The sequence below is a fragment of the Penicillium maclennaniae genome (genome assembly GCF_028827695.1).
Source record: "Penicillium maclennaniae strain IBT 15551 chromosome Unknown utg000005l:1.0-2652337.0:1.0-2654196.0, whole genome shotgun sequence".
NCBI lineage: Eukaryota > Fungi > Ascomycota > Eurotiomycetes > Eurotiales > Aspergillaceae > Penicillium > Penicillium maclennaniae.
The window spans coordinates 1950344-1964003 of NW_026623217.1; the positions used below are offsets into that span (position 1 = coordinate 1950344).

At 49.2% G+C, this 13660-nt stretch overlaps 7 protein-coding genes across 7 annotated transcripts; 4 read left to right on the top strand and 3 right to left on the bottom strand.

Moving 5' to 3' along the window:
- Window positions 1-164: 164 nt before the first annotated feature.
- On the top strand, window positions 165-990 carry N7477_005962 (mitochondrial pyruvate carrier family protein; the record flags this gene model as incomplete). The annotated part of the gene is made up of 5 exons (XM_056967625.1): window positions 165-358; window positions 431-446; window positions 593-729; window positions 782-834; window positions 863-990. 5 exons carry the CDS (start codon window positions 165-167, stop codon window positions 988-990), a joined length of 528 nt encoding a protein of 175 aa, XP_056822379.1.
- Window positions 991-1766: 776 nt separating this feature from the next.
- N7477_005963 (putative extracellular exo-polygalacturonase) lies at window positions 1767-3465 on the top strand (the record flags this gene model as incomplete). Its single annotated transcript, XM_056967626.1, has 8 exons — window positions 1767-2073; window positions 2131-2497; window positions 2551-2609; window positions 2657-2820; window positions 2883-3071; window positions 3137-3238; window positions 3294-3368; window positions 3421-3465. The coding sequence occupies 8 exons, from the start codon at window positions 1767-1769 to the stop codon at window positions 3463-3465; spliced, it is 1308 nt and encodes a 435-aa protein (XP_056822380.1).
- A 610-nt stretch (window positions 3466-4075) lies between these two features.
- Window positions 4076-6127, top strand: N7477_005964 (IlvD/Edd family dehydratase; the record flags this gene model as incomplete). The annotated part of the gene is made up of 3 exons (XM_056967627.1): window positions 4076-4660; window positions 4711-4865; window positions 4918-6127. The coding sequence occupies 3 exons, from the start codon at window positions 4076-4078 to the stop codon at window positions 6125-6127; spliced, it is 1950 nt and encodes a 649-aa protein (XP_056822381.1).
- Window positions 6128-6765: 638 nt separating this feature from the next.
- On the top strand, window positions 6766-7536 carry N7477_005965 (NAD-dependent epimerase/dehydratase family protein; the record flags this gene model as incomplete). The annotated part of the gene is made up of 1 exon (XM_056967628.1): window positions 6766-7536. One exon carries the CDS (start codon window positions 6766-6768, stop codon window positions 7534-7536), a length of 771 nt encoding a protein of 256 aa, XP_056822382.1.
- A 339-nt stretch (window positions 7537-7875) lies between these two features.
- On the bottom strand, window positions 7876-10212 carry N7477_005966 (fungal specific transcription factor domain-containing protein; the record flags this gene model as incomplete). Its single annotated transcript, XM_056967629.1, has 5 exons — window positions 7876-8464; window positions 8527-8911; window positions 8965-9492; window positions 9548-9893; window positions 10156-10212. The coding sequence occupies 5 exons, from the start codon at window positions 10210-10212 to the stop codon at window positions 7876-7878; spliced, it is 1905 nt and encodes a 634-aa protein (XP_056822383.1).
- Window positions 10213-10883: 671 nt separating this feature from the next.
- Window positions 10884-11363, bottom strand: N7477_005967 (uncharacterized protein; the record flags this gene model as incomplete). The annotated part of the gene is made up of 1 exon (XM_056967630.1): window positions 10884-11363. The coding sequence occupies one exon, from the start codon at window positions 11361-11363 to the stop codon at window positions 10884-10886; it is 480 nt and encodes a 159-aa protein (XP_056822384.1).
- Window positions 11364-12557: 1194 nt separating this feature from the next.
- Window positions 12558-13517, bottom strand: N7477_005968 (uncharacterized protein; the record flags this gene model as incomplete). Its single annotated transcript, XM_056967631.1, has 1 exon — window positions 12558-13517. The coding sequence occupies one exon, from the start codon at window positions 13515-13517 to the stop codon at window positions 12558-12560; it is 960 nt and encodes a 319-aa protein (XP_056822385.1).
- Between the last annotated feature and the right edge of the window lie 143 nt (window positions 13518-13660).

The following is a 13660-nucleotide window of genomic DNA, read 5'->3' on the forward strand; positions in this document are numbered from 1 at the left end:
AGCTTCAGTGCTTAATTGCTTGTCTCCTATTACTCTACCTGCGTGTGGTGGTGATTACTATATCTCCGTGCTATCCCCGACGGAAAACTTGAGACCCCGGTCACCGGCCGATCCCGCCCTTCTTCCCAACCCCAACACCTCGTCACCTCCGCACCACATTCACCATGTCGTCTCGCGTGGGTTTCCGTTTCCTCAACAGCACTCGCTTCGCGTTTCGCAATGCCTCTGCGCCATTCCGCCGGCCGGGTGCCCAGGGTTTCCGCTTCTCGAGCACTGAGGCTGGTGCCGATGCCGCCAAGCAGAGCACTTTCCAGCGCATGTGGAACAGCCCTGTCGGTGTGAAGACTGTGCACTTCTGGTAAGTGTCTGCCGTTCATTCGCATCTATGATACTGTATTCAGGATGTGTGCTAAACATCATTGACTTATAGGGCCCCTGTTATGAAGGTACGATGGTTGCATGCATTTCCCATTTGAAAAGCGCTACGCTCCTTTCAACTGTCGACGATGACACGGACCGACAAGGCATACTTATGGCTCAGCTTTGGAATGCTTGGAGTAAGAAGGACGCGAAGCTGATGCATATTTCATAGTGGTGCCTCGTTATCGCCGGTATGGCCGACTTCGCCCGCCCTGCGGAGAAGCTCTCCCTTACTCAGAACGCCGCCCTGATGGGCACCGGAGCCATTTGGACCCGCTGGTGCATGATCATCAAGCCCCGTAACGTTTTGTAAGTTCTGACATTATTCAATTCGATTATTACTCCGCTCATTATGTCATAGGCTTGCCGCCGTCAACTTCTTCCTTGGATGCGTTGGTGCCGTCCAGGTCACCCGTATCTTCATGTGGCAACGCAGCCAAAGAGGGTAGTTCCATCGAGGCCGCCAAGGAGATGGAACATCAGGCCGTTGACTCTGTCAAGGCAGTTGCCAACGCCACCGAGGGCGCCGTCGAGAAGGCTGAGAAGAAGATTGTCGAGAAGACCGCCTAAATTATCTGGACCGGACGGATGAAATGGAGATTGTGCGGGCATGGAAAATACTTTGAAGTGCTGCACGTAGAACGGCGTCTATAAAGAAGCCTTGGGTCCTGGACGAGACTCATCTGCCACTCGTTTGGGATCAGGATTCATTCCCTTTCTGCGATTTCGTCGGGAATGACCCGCTGTACATATAAACCATGGCATGGTCATTGTTTTTGTTCATCACTTTGAATCGCTGAAAGTAAAGACGCGTCGCCCCTACTATTTGCAAGATCTTCAAGGGGTAAACAATGACTAGAATGGACCAACTTGTAACATCCTGCTCGGACTCAATAGCTTCTTGTCCAGAATTGTCGGGGCCAAGCACCCCGGTAGCGCAGTCCCAGCGACTCGTGCATTTCCCCCGTAAATTTTCCTCCCAATCGGTGAAATGCATCTCGGATCTTCCTCTGATTAGACTCCCGCTGATACTTTCCTCGCGCTAAAACAGAGTATTTCAATCTCCGAAGTCCTCAAAAACACACCAATTCAATGCGAGGGTTTCTCCTCCGCGCTTTCCCCACAACAAGCGGTGCCATTTCCCCGGATCAAGTTGCTGCAGAGCGGCCTACCCCGCTAAACCCATGTCTGCAGGCGTTGCTTAGCGTCGCAACAAGAAATGATGTAGGCCGATGCAAGGTCTATTGTTATGTTTCGCGGATATAAAAAGATCCATCCCACCGCTTATGTTAGATCCTCAACTTCCTTCAAAAGTCCAGGCACAGATCCAGTCATTGCGGCTGACCATGAAGATCTCGGCGTTGATGCAGGCTATTAGCCTATTTTTGTCTCTCGGTATTGCTGTTGAGGGAAAGGGACACTCACGAACAGACGCTTGCAAGCCGCATCACCCGTTCAAGCCGCTTCCTCCCAGTCAAGCGAGAACCAAGACTTGCCACGTTGCTAGCCATGGCCACGGCAAAGATGATGCTGCCAATATTCTGTCTGCCTTGAAAAAATGTAACAATGGCGGCAAAGTTGTCTTCGACGCCGATAAAACCTATACTGTCGGCACGGCCATGGATATGACTTTCCTCAAGCATGTGGATCTGGGTATATTTCACGGACATCGCACTTATTCTCGGTACAAAAGCTGATTGGCAATGACAGAGATCCTGGGGACCATCCAGTTCACTAACGACACGGATTACTGGCAAGCGAACGCCTTTAAGCAAGTCTACCAAAACGCAACTACCTTTTTCCAACTTGGTGGTGAAGACGTCAACGTCTACGGCGATGGCATCTTGGACGGCAATGGCCAGGTCTGGTATGACCTCTACGCTAAAGATGCTCTGATTCTGCGTCCAGTGCTGGTAGGCGTCATCGGCTTGCATGGTGGTACCATCGGTCCGTTGAAGCTTCGATACTCGCCGCAGTGGTATCATTTCGTAGCAAACTCGACAGATGTGCTGTTTGAGGGGATAGATATCACCGGCTATAGTACGAGCAGCAATACGGCGAAGAATACGGATGGCTGGTGAGTTGTCTGTTCCTGGATCACCCGATGTTAGCTGATGAATTGGCGATTAGGGATATCTATCGATCCTCTAACATTGTTATTCAGGACTCGGTCATTAACAACGGCGATGGTACGTGCCCTGTATCATGATTGACTAGTTTCGCGCTAAATTTCCAGCAGATTGTGTCTCTTTCAAACCTAACAGCACCGAGATTCTGGTCCAGAACCTTCACTGCAATGGCTCACATGGTATCTCCGTTGGCTCTCTGGGCCAGTACAAGAATGAGATTGATATTGTTGAGAACGTGCTCATCTTCAACATTTCCATGTTCAACGCCTCGGTAAGCTTTACAGCCCAGCATACAAGCATACCTTATGGCCATGACTGCTAACAAAGTGTCAGGATGGTGCGCGCATCAAGGTCTGGCCGGGTGTTTCCTCTGCTCTCTCCACAGATCTGCAGGGTGGAGGCGGCTCTGGTAGTGTGAAAAACATTACCTATGATACAATGACAATCGACAACGTCGACTACGCTATCGAAGTTACCCAGTGCTACGGACAAAGTAATCTGACTCTGTGCAATGAGTACCCCGTATGCATCCCTCACATACTGCATTATTTCAGAAGAACAAGCTAATTGTTATTTTCCAACCACAGAGCAGCCTCACTATCTCGGATGTGCTCTTTACAAATATCAAGGGAACGACGTCTGGAAAATACGACCCCGATGTGGGAACAATCGTCTGCTCGAGTCCCGATGTATGTTAAAAAGGTGCACATATGTGATTTCGGGTTCGCTCTAACTTTTCTCTAGGTCTGCTCGGATATCAAAGCGACTAAGATTGACGTAACGAGTCCAGACGGGGATGATGCATTTGTTTGCACCAATGTAAGTCTTGAGGAACCACGCATGCGAGTTGTGCTAACAATTCATCCTTCAGGTGGATGACATCCTACTGGATGTCAAGTGTGCGTCATCCAGCTAAACGCATGTCCGAATGAATTTAGACGGATGGGAGGATTGCAGCCGGCCCTATTCGAAGTCGCAAACCTCGTCCATAAATACACAATCCATCTCAATTGATGTAGATCAGATTTGTTGGAGGTCTTGTCTGAATACCTTTATTACCAAATGTTAAAGAGGTCTTCTATATACACATTATGGCCATTGTAGCGACACTAGTAGCTAAATGAAGTTGTGATCCGTTCATTGGGACAGCAATAATTACATACCCCAATTTCTGCGGATGGTGGGGTTAGCAGAGCCCACACGTATTTGCCCACGTCCAGAGTCACACTCCGGTTCGGAACATGACTTCCCGGATGGCAAAACTCCGATTTCCTTTTCCCGCAATGCACCCCAATAGGACCCACCTCATTGGTCCACATCAACATTGCCACACTGGGGCTACAGGAAATGTGTTCAAGTCTGGAGAGCCCAATAGGAATGTCCCAGGCCGACCTCCCGCTTTGAGTGATATCGAAATGAAAGGTTAAAGGTTGGACCCCTCCACCCTCCCGGGTACATAACGAGTCCCCCCAGACATCATTTTCTCAAGTCCAGACTCTGGAAGAGTGATTAACATTCTCCCAGCCATGTCTTGCCAGAAAAAGTGTGACGGCTGTTCCTGCAGTGACGCCCCACCCAAGACAGTCGAGATCGAAGACTGTCTCGCCGAACTCAACGCTCTTCGCCGACGCAATCAAGAGCTTGAAACTCGTCTCGGCGTAACTTCAAACAGTGGAAAGCCCAATGTTATCCGGAAACCAGGCAGGACGCTACGTTCCTCGGCGTGGTTTGACTGTCGTAGCGATCCCGGCATGACCGCTATCTACATGGAGCGGTACTTCAACTACGGAATAACCCGTGAAGAGCTCATGTCGGGTAAACCTATGATTGGAATCGCTCAGACAGGCTCTGATATTGCCCCTTGTAACCGTCACCATCAGGAGCTGGCCAAGCGTGTTCGTGAGGGTATTCGCACGGCTGGAGGTATCGCTTTTGAATTTCCGGTACACCCAATTCAAGAGACGTCCAGACGGCCTACTGCGACTCTTGATAGGAATCTGGCTTATCTGGGCCTGGTGGAGATTCTTACGGGTTATTTTCTTGATGGTGTGGTCCTTTTGACAGGTTGTGATAAGACGACCCCTGCTTGCTTGATGGCTGCGGCTACAGTGGTGAGTCATTCTGTTCTGCAGAGAACGTTTATGTCTCTGACTATGGAAAGAACATTCCGGCAATTTGTCTGAATGTTGGACCGATGCTCAACGGGTATTCCAAGGGAGCCTTGACTGGAGCCGGGACTGTTCTATGGAAGGGCCGAGAGATGTACGCCACGGGTGAGATCGATGAATATGAATTTATGGACTATGTTTCGCGAGGGTAAGTCCTTTTCAATACTTGGAACTGAATAGTTCACTCATGTGAAATTAAGAACCCCATCAGTCGGCCACTGCAACACAATGGGAACCGCATCTACCATGAATGCCCTCGCCGAGTCTCTTGGTATGGCTCTTCCAGGTTCGGCAGCTATCCCTGCAGCATACCGCCACCGAGCCCAATGTGCATACGAAACTGGCAAGCAGATTGTAGAGATGGTGGAAGAAGACCGCAAGCCCAGTGACTTGATGACCCGCGCAGCATTCGAGAATGCTATCGTGGCTAACGCTGCCTTCGGAGGTAGCACAAATGCGCCCATACACATTAACGCCATTGCTCAACATATGGGTGTTCCCGTGTCAATGGATGATTGGGACAATCTTGGATCACACATCCCTCTTTTATTGAACATGCAGCCTTCGGGTGAATATCTCGGAGAAGAATACTACCGCGCTGGAGGTCTCCCGGCTATTATGGCAGAACTTCTAGACCAAGGCAAGATTAATGGCGATGTTATGACTTGCAATGGAAAGACAATGGCGGAGAACGTCCGCGGCAAGCATTCTTGGGATCGTCGTGTGATTCGTCCTTACAGTGATCCTTTGATGAAAGATGCTGGATTCATTCATCTGAAGGGTAGCTTGTTTGACTCTGCTATTATGAAGACTTGTGTGATCTCGTCTGCTTTCCGCGAACGCTACCTGTCCAACCCCGAAGACCCAGAGGCCTTTGAGGGTTCAGTTGTGGTGTTCGATGGCCCAGAGGATTACAACAGTCGCCTCGAAACTATGCCCAACATTGATGACAAGACGATTCTGATCATGCGTGGCGTCGGTCCCTTAGGCTACCCTGGTGCAGCGGAAGTTGTCAACATGCACCCTCCCAGTCGATTACTAAAGCAGGGCATTGATGCACTTTTCTGTATCGGCGATGGAAGACAATCTGGAACATCAGGCTGCCCATCAATCTTGAACGCCAGCCCTGAAGCAGCTGCCGGTGGTAATCTGGCCATTCTGAAAGACGGAGACAAGCTCCGTATCGATTTGCGTAAGCGCCGCGTGGATATCATGATTGATGACAACGAGCTTCAACAAAGGATTCAGGACGCCAGGAAGACGGACTATCCGCTGGTTCCCAGTGGTACTCCCTGGCAAGAAATCTTCCGCCAGGAGACCAGTCAACTCTCCGATGGAATGGTATTGAAAAAGGCTGTCAAGTATCAACGTTTGGCACAGCGCGATGGCCCGCCCAGACATAACCACTGATATTGTGGTTCATATGGCGGCCTGTACTCTTCATAATGAAAATATTACCCGCAAAGACACGTTCAATTTACCATAGTACGAATACTTACCTCAAATGATGTTCAAGTTTGAAGCACGTCCAGTATGTTTAAGTGGTATGGAGGTAAATGACGTTTTAGTTCAGTTTGGTGATTAAATGCCTAGTACCCACTCCGGGACTGGACTTGTTCACGATCAGAGATGGGCAACATCATTCAGTGTCGAAAGCGACGGCTAAACCCTGCTTCCCGGAAGGCCTCATTCCAGAGTCGAGCTCGGAAAGTCATGTCCCGAATTCTTCCCGCGTTTCCACCGCTCAGCAAGATACTCCGCATTGCTCGAGTCTACATACTGATCGACCTTACTGATCCTCTGCTTGGAAGGCTAGTCAAAATACTGTCTCACCTCTTAGCTTCTCCTCCACTTTATTGGTCTCACCCCTCTCCATACTCTGATTCGAAACAATTGAGATTCATCCAAATGGGCAAACGAATTATTGTGACCGGCGGCTCTGGCAAAGCAGGTCAATATGTAATCGACTATCTACTGGAACAAGGCCATCAAGTCCTCAACTTAGACTTGATGCCTCTCCCGCGCCGCTCTCGGACCGCGTTCATACCATGCGAGTCGATTTGACGGACAGCGGCCAAGTGTACAGCGCGTTTACATCGCACTTCAAATTGACCGAGCCATTCCGCGAGCCACTAGACTTGCTCCCTGACGCAGTCATTCACCTAGCTGGGTACTCACGAAACATGATTGTTCCCGACAACGAGACATTCCGGGGAAATACTCTCTCCACCTATAATGTCATCGAAGCAGCCTGCCGACTAGGTATCAAGAAGATTGTCACTGCTAGCTCGGTCACTGTTTACGGTGTCAGCTTTGCCGAGGGCAACGTCGATTACCCGTCCTTTCCGGTCCACGAAGATGTCGACACAAATCCCATGGACACATACGCTATTTCGAAAGTCTGCGGAGAACGCGTCGCTCGTGGCTTCGCCCGTCGTTTTGGGAACGACATATACGTCTTGAGAATCGGACCCGTCATTGCGCCGCATGAATACAAGGGTGCTGTGTTCGACTCCTACATCAAGACCCCGGAGAATTGGGCTGTTCATGGTTGGGGCTATACTGATGCGCGGGATTTGGGTCAGATGTGTGACCTTGCGGTTCAAAAAGATGGATTGAAATTTCAGGCCTTCAATGCTGTCAATGATGAGATCACGAATTATACGCCTTCTGTGGCTGGGTTCTTGGCGAGGGTGTGTCCTGATGTGCCTCATACGCGGGAAATGGATGCGAGGGAGACGCCGTGCACGAACAAGAAGATAAAGGAGATGTTGGGATTTACTCAGAACCACCCTTGGCAAGTTTATTATGAAGGCTGAAGTACGTCTAATCAGACTTCCGCGTTCTCGAGACTATATTGCAGTTCTGGTGTTGTTTCAGGGTGTCAGGACATGCATTTCGAGGGCGCTGCAGTAGGCTAGCCTCAATCTGAATGCGTCTAGACAAGTAACGCTGTAATTTGTTGCTCATGTGTGTTAATTGACGATATGGAATCCTGAAGGCCAAGGTGTTCACCAAAGAAGATTGTCTAGTGTTGCATTTAATCATCGTAATCATTGCGCGTGATTCCACCGGAACGAAATAATCCGATTAGTCGCTGCGAATCCAAATGGCAAATCAACAAAATCCTCTTCACAGATCGGAGAATGCATTTTCAGCTAAATCCCAACTGGATGCATAAGATAATGCAACTCTCCATCAAGCCGAAACCCCTGTGCAATAGCTTCAAGATCGAGATCCGACAATTCCCAGTTCAAATGTGGGCTCTCCATTTCCACACCCTCTGCCGAACACGCTCGCTCAATAGCTGGCCTAACCTCTTCAGCCTGCCCATCACGCCCGGGTCCACCATTCCAACCCTGTACTGTATCTCCAATTTCAATTCCCAAACGGGCAATCAGTCTATCAAGATTTGCCCCCGCCTTCCCAGCCGCCATGTACAAACACTGATGTTCCCGTAAAACATTTCGACAAAGCATAAGTGACTGGAATGAATTCGAGTTACGGCCTTTTTGTGCCACTATTCGTGCGTGAATTGTTGCGCTGATGTAAGTCGCGTAGGAGAGCATATAGGGCGCTGTTCGGATTGAGAAATTTTGGGAATAGTCGCGCAGGATTTGCACGATCTGGTTTGCGGCGGTCGTGCAGATGTTGACGGATTCGTAGGCTGTTGCGTTATTAGGGGGCCGATTGTGGCCGGTAAAGAGGGACCGTTGGGAGAGGATTATCAGGACATTCGAGAGCGCGCTGGGAGCAATCAGTATAAGTTGTGGTAGTCTGTTAATCTGGTATGGGGATGGTGGGCGCACAGAAGGCAAAATGATTGTGGAAGGGGGACAGATTCGGAGGGGTGAAGCAGGTAGTCGAGCTGGGGTGGTAAGCTTCGTCGCCATTTGCTTAGATCAGAGTTGATGTCTTTTGAAATCTTTTGGCTTTGACTTTGGTTCATGGAATGAGATTCGGAGTAAAATTCACAGAGAATACGTTCTGTGATTGTGGAAAGTTCGCAGAGTTTCGTTAATAAAGACACGTTCAGTGAGGGTAAGGCTGGTCCATGGTGCACTGAATTGTAGCTAATATCCTGGAAAGAATCAAGCTCATCGTATTCATCCAGAAAATTGAGAGAGGCTTTGAAGTTGATTTGACGAAGGAGTGGAGGTCTTCCTTGATAAAGACATTGAATTTTATCAATTGCTACATGCTAGCGATCAGTACCAGGTCAGGTCATTGCGGTTCTGTTAGCTTACAATATGCGCCCCATAAGACCCGTTTCCGGACTTCAAGCCCCTCTGCAGACAATTTGTTCGACGAAGGAAGCACGTGAAGTCCAAGATCTATGATCATATTGAAAGCATTCCCAGCATATAACCAAGAAAGACTTCGCTCGTCACATCGCGAGAAGAGCGAATTTGACATGATGAGCAATGCCTGAAGAGTCGTAATCTCACTTTTATCAAAATTGTCTCGCAGAAGCTCTGTAAATCGCTGGCGGTATTTCCATCCCGCCGTAGTGATGTCCTCTGGGTCTGATCGAATCTCCGGTCGTAAGCAATGCTTGGAGACGGTGAAAAAGATGGCGTTCAGTAACAATTTGGAGAAATATGGCCCGCCGCAGGCCATGTCACGCATGAAAGCTGGTCGGTAGATGATCTGAGCCGTGTAGAGCTGGCGGCTCCAGTAGATTGAGAGTAAACGCATCCCAATTTCGGGGTCGACTTCATCGAAATCGAGCTTTCCTGCTGCAAGGTTGAGGGGTTCCAGTTGTCCTGTGAGGTCTGCATCAATCATCACATTTCCAAGGTCGCTATGTTTCGTATTAAGGAGATTTACTTTGTCTTGCTGTTTCTGCGAAAAGAAGGCGACGAGTCCATTCATCTCCAATAAAAGAGTTGGATAACTCCGCGTTCTCGTCTCCAGCTCCTGAGTTCACGGTATCATCGTAGACTGCGCTGGTTGGACCATGGTACAATGATATACTATTGCGACGATGATCACCATCTGGTACTTCTGGATGACTTCCCCGACTGGAGGGATAATCAATTGGCGAAAGCCCAGCATTTTGAGGCGGAGAGACTGTGAGTTGGTTTCGCGTTGGACTGATCGCAGCTAAGGCGGCCTCGGGTTGCGTCAAGGAAGATTCATTTGCAAAATTCGAATTTCGTCTTTGAAGAAACTGCTGGCGAAGTGTTGCATTTTCTTGTTCTAATTGTGCAATTCGACGGTTTGTTGGTCTAAATCAGACATTAGTATCGATGGGCGAATCATCAGAAGAACTCCGGCTACCTTGGTTTAAGCGGAGTGGCACTATGTTGGCAATCAATACCTTTTGCAAGGCAATTACTACAGACAGGCCTTTGTGAGTCGCATTTCAGCTACAAAATTGGTGATTAGGAAGCTCCATTCATCTGGCCATCACATCCCAACTTTCAAAGATTCACCTTTTTCTCGCGGCAGTAGAGACATGCTGCCAGCGCTCGGCTTCTTCGGGTTGGCATAGTTGAGATCCAAGGTCGCATAATCCTGCCACTCAATTTGGTGATGATTGCGTCGATGCTGATGGCATCTTCATGGCCATATTCGCTTCTCAGTCGACCGGATGAAACAATGAATTTCTCCGGATACTTTGAGGTTGCTCATCAGAAATGAATAAGACTCATGGACATGTGCGGGATGGAAAATCTTTTTTTTGCGGGCCCAAAAGTCACATCGACACTATCTCAGTCCAAATCCGAAAAGCGGTCACCTAGATCAATGATATTGCAAAATTTATTACATATAGTAATCCCTGGAAGAACAATCTACAACGTGTAGATTTTAATTCATTCTTATCAACCAGATCGTCTATGTTGTTTTACTGTCAAAAATCATTCTATACATATATCCGACCCGTCCGCAATCCGTATAGGAGAGAGTCACGATGTCCTAATCGGTGATATTTTCATTTTGACTGCAGTTGCCCTTTTACTTCTTTATGTAAGGTGCAAGTTCTCCTGTTCTTCTTCCTCTTCCTCTCTTCTTGGTTTAACCTATCGCTTGCTCTCTCTCTCTCCCTCCATTTCTTCGTTTCTTCGTAGATAACTGTTTCGCATCTGTGAATTCGCAGCTGAGACTCCGGTCGATAAGGAGCTTCTTCGTCTGACTTTCTCCCTTCTATTGCGAGTATCTGCTAGAGGAGCTCCTCGCTTTGCTCGGTCTGGCCGTTAAATCGATAGGCTATCGCGAGTTCATAGTGAGACGCCAGTCGATTAGGATCTTCTTCATCGAGTATCTTCCCTTCGATTGCGACTACGTGCCCGAGGAGTTCCACGGCCTGCTTGGTCTGACCGTTGGATCGATAAGCTATTGCTAGCTCATACTGAGACTCCAGTCGAGAGATAGAGTCTTCATTGAGCGTCCTGCATTCAACCGCGACTACGTGCTCGAGGAGCTCCACGGCCTGCTGAATCTGGTCGTCGGACAGATAGGCTACTGCGAGTCCATGCTCAGATGCTAGTCGATCAGGGTGCTCTTCATAAAGCGTTCTCTCGCGAACCTCGACCACATGCTCAAGGATCTCCACGGCACGCTCGATCTGGCCATCAGATTGATACGCACCGGCAAGCTCATGCTGGGACGCTAGTCGATCGGGGTATTCTTCACTGAGCATTCTAATTTTTATTGCAACCACATGATCGAGCAGCTCCACGGCCTGCATCATCTGGCCGTTTGAACTGTACGCTTGTGCGAGCCCATGTTGAGACGCTAATCGATTAGGATTCTCTTCACCGAGTGTTCTCCCTTCGACTGCCACGACATATTCAAGAAGCTTCACGGCCTGCTCGATCTGGCCATTCGATTTATTTGCTTCTGCGAGTTCATGCTGAGCCGCTAGTCGACTAGGATCATCTTCAAGAAAGTTCCCCCTTCGACCGCGACCACGTGTTCGAGGAGCTCCACGGCCTGCTTAATATGGCCATTGAATAGATAGGCACTTGCGAGTTCATGCTGGGACTCCAGTCGGCAGGGGTGTTCGTCAGGATGACATTCGTTCCATGCCATCACCTCTTCAAAGTAGCCAACGGCTTCTCGCGCGCGGCCGTCCGCTAAGACGCAACAACCCACCTTCGAAAGAAGAGAATAGCTCTCCCTTATATCTTTGCACTCATTCCACTGAATAAGCTAAAGGGCGCGTGGTAGATATGCTCTCCATATCTCACGGTTCGTGTGTTCATCAGATGGGAAGCACTCCTCCATACGATATATCGCGGTCTCGATGGTCTGTCGCCCATGCCCTTCCTTTTCTAACCATATACGTGTTGATAGCTGCACCAAACTATGCATATCAAATACACTGTCGTCATCCCTCTTCGTCAAGGATGCATATCCACACAGCGTGCCAATTGCAGACTCCATCTCTTCCTCCGACTCAAGAGGTGGAAGCAGAGATCGTGGAATCGCCTTTGGCTCGATATAGGATAGGTATCCTAACAGCTTAGCAGCGCGAGGATCAGAGTTTTTGATCTGATCAAACGAGATAAACCAAGAGGTGGCTACAGCGTTTGGCATCTGAGGGTAGCGAGTGCCATCGTGAAAACCCCGACCTCGCGAGATTCGCCCGCCTGACGAAAAGAATTAGTCTACTGCTCTAAATGGAGTCTTTGAAATAAAGCACCCCCAGCTTTTGCTGATTTACCTTCTACATTAGTTTCACTCCCTACACCGTAGAGCATAGTTTCCGTTCTCTCGGTCTGCTGAAGCGTAAGACTGGCCTTTGACAACTCCATCTCTGTGTCTGTTCTAGCATTTGAAATTAGCGTTGACAAGCCACAATGTCTCCTCTTTTCCTGACCGAGGCATGAAGTTACCTCTGAGCTTCTTCAATGGGCATATGGAAAAACAATTGTCTGGCATAAGCAGCCACTACCGCCGCTGCGTATCCATGCCATCTGTCATTCTTGTGCGAGTCACAACAGTCAGAAATGCCGCGGATGACCATGCAAGGGAAATCAATCAGAGCCCCAGCTGCTTCCATCTCGAAACAAAGCACTTGATGCTCCCGCGCTAGATCGTCTCTTCTCTGAGCATCCTTAATGACGAGCTCTCCAGACGCTATGGTGCCCCTATGTATCACGACAAAATCTTCATCTTCCTTGTCCATCGCTCGCTTGACACGTTGCTCTGGCTCACATCCACTCTCTTCGCATGAGACACCTTTCAAGCGGTGTTGATAATCTGTTTGGTAGAGATGATCATTCGCCGCCCCAGGGAACTTGAAGCGATGAAGAGCTCGACGGTCAGTGTTGATTCTTTTCGTATTCTTCCAAATCGGATCATGATCCATCCGTTGACGCCGTACAGCCACCTCTCGGGCGGCGTTGAGAAGAGTCGTTGGCGGGGGTGCGAGGAATCCTTTGCGTTCGAATTGACCGACCATTGCTTTTCCATAGTCATACTGCATTGCTCCAGAGTGTGTCCCCGTCGGTTCACTGACCACCACATGTCCCAGGCGGATCATACCATGCTCGGTCTGTACCGGTACACCACCGCCAATGCCCACTAACAAGGCGTACTTAAGATTCGGGAATGTCATCCTCATTTGGGTGATGACAGTGGCTGCAAATCGGTTGCCTGCTTGAGGTAGGCCTGCGATCACAATGTTTTGACAATTAATACTGCCCAGATTGTATACATTGGTGTCGCCCCGTGGTTGTGGTAGCCGTTCGTGTTCTTCGTCTAGCATCTCCAGTGCCGCAATCTGTTCCACTTCTAACGGACAGATCCATCCTACTCGATAGGCATCGTGGCTCAGCCGCAATGGCATCTTCGGTCGTACGGCTCGAACTCATTCAAGGGAGGGCTTCCAGCGAGAGCTCGGGTCATGGGAATCGCGTTTGTCGATGTCTGACGTGTTAATAGGTCTAGGGGCGCTTATTGCTCTCCAAAGAGATCAAGGAGTTGGCGTAG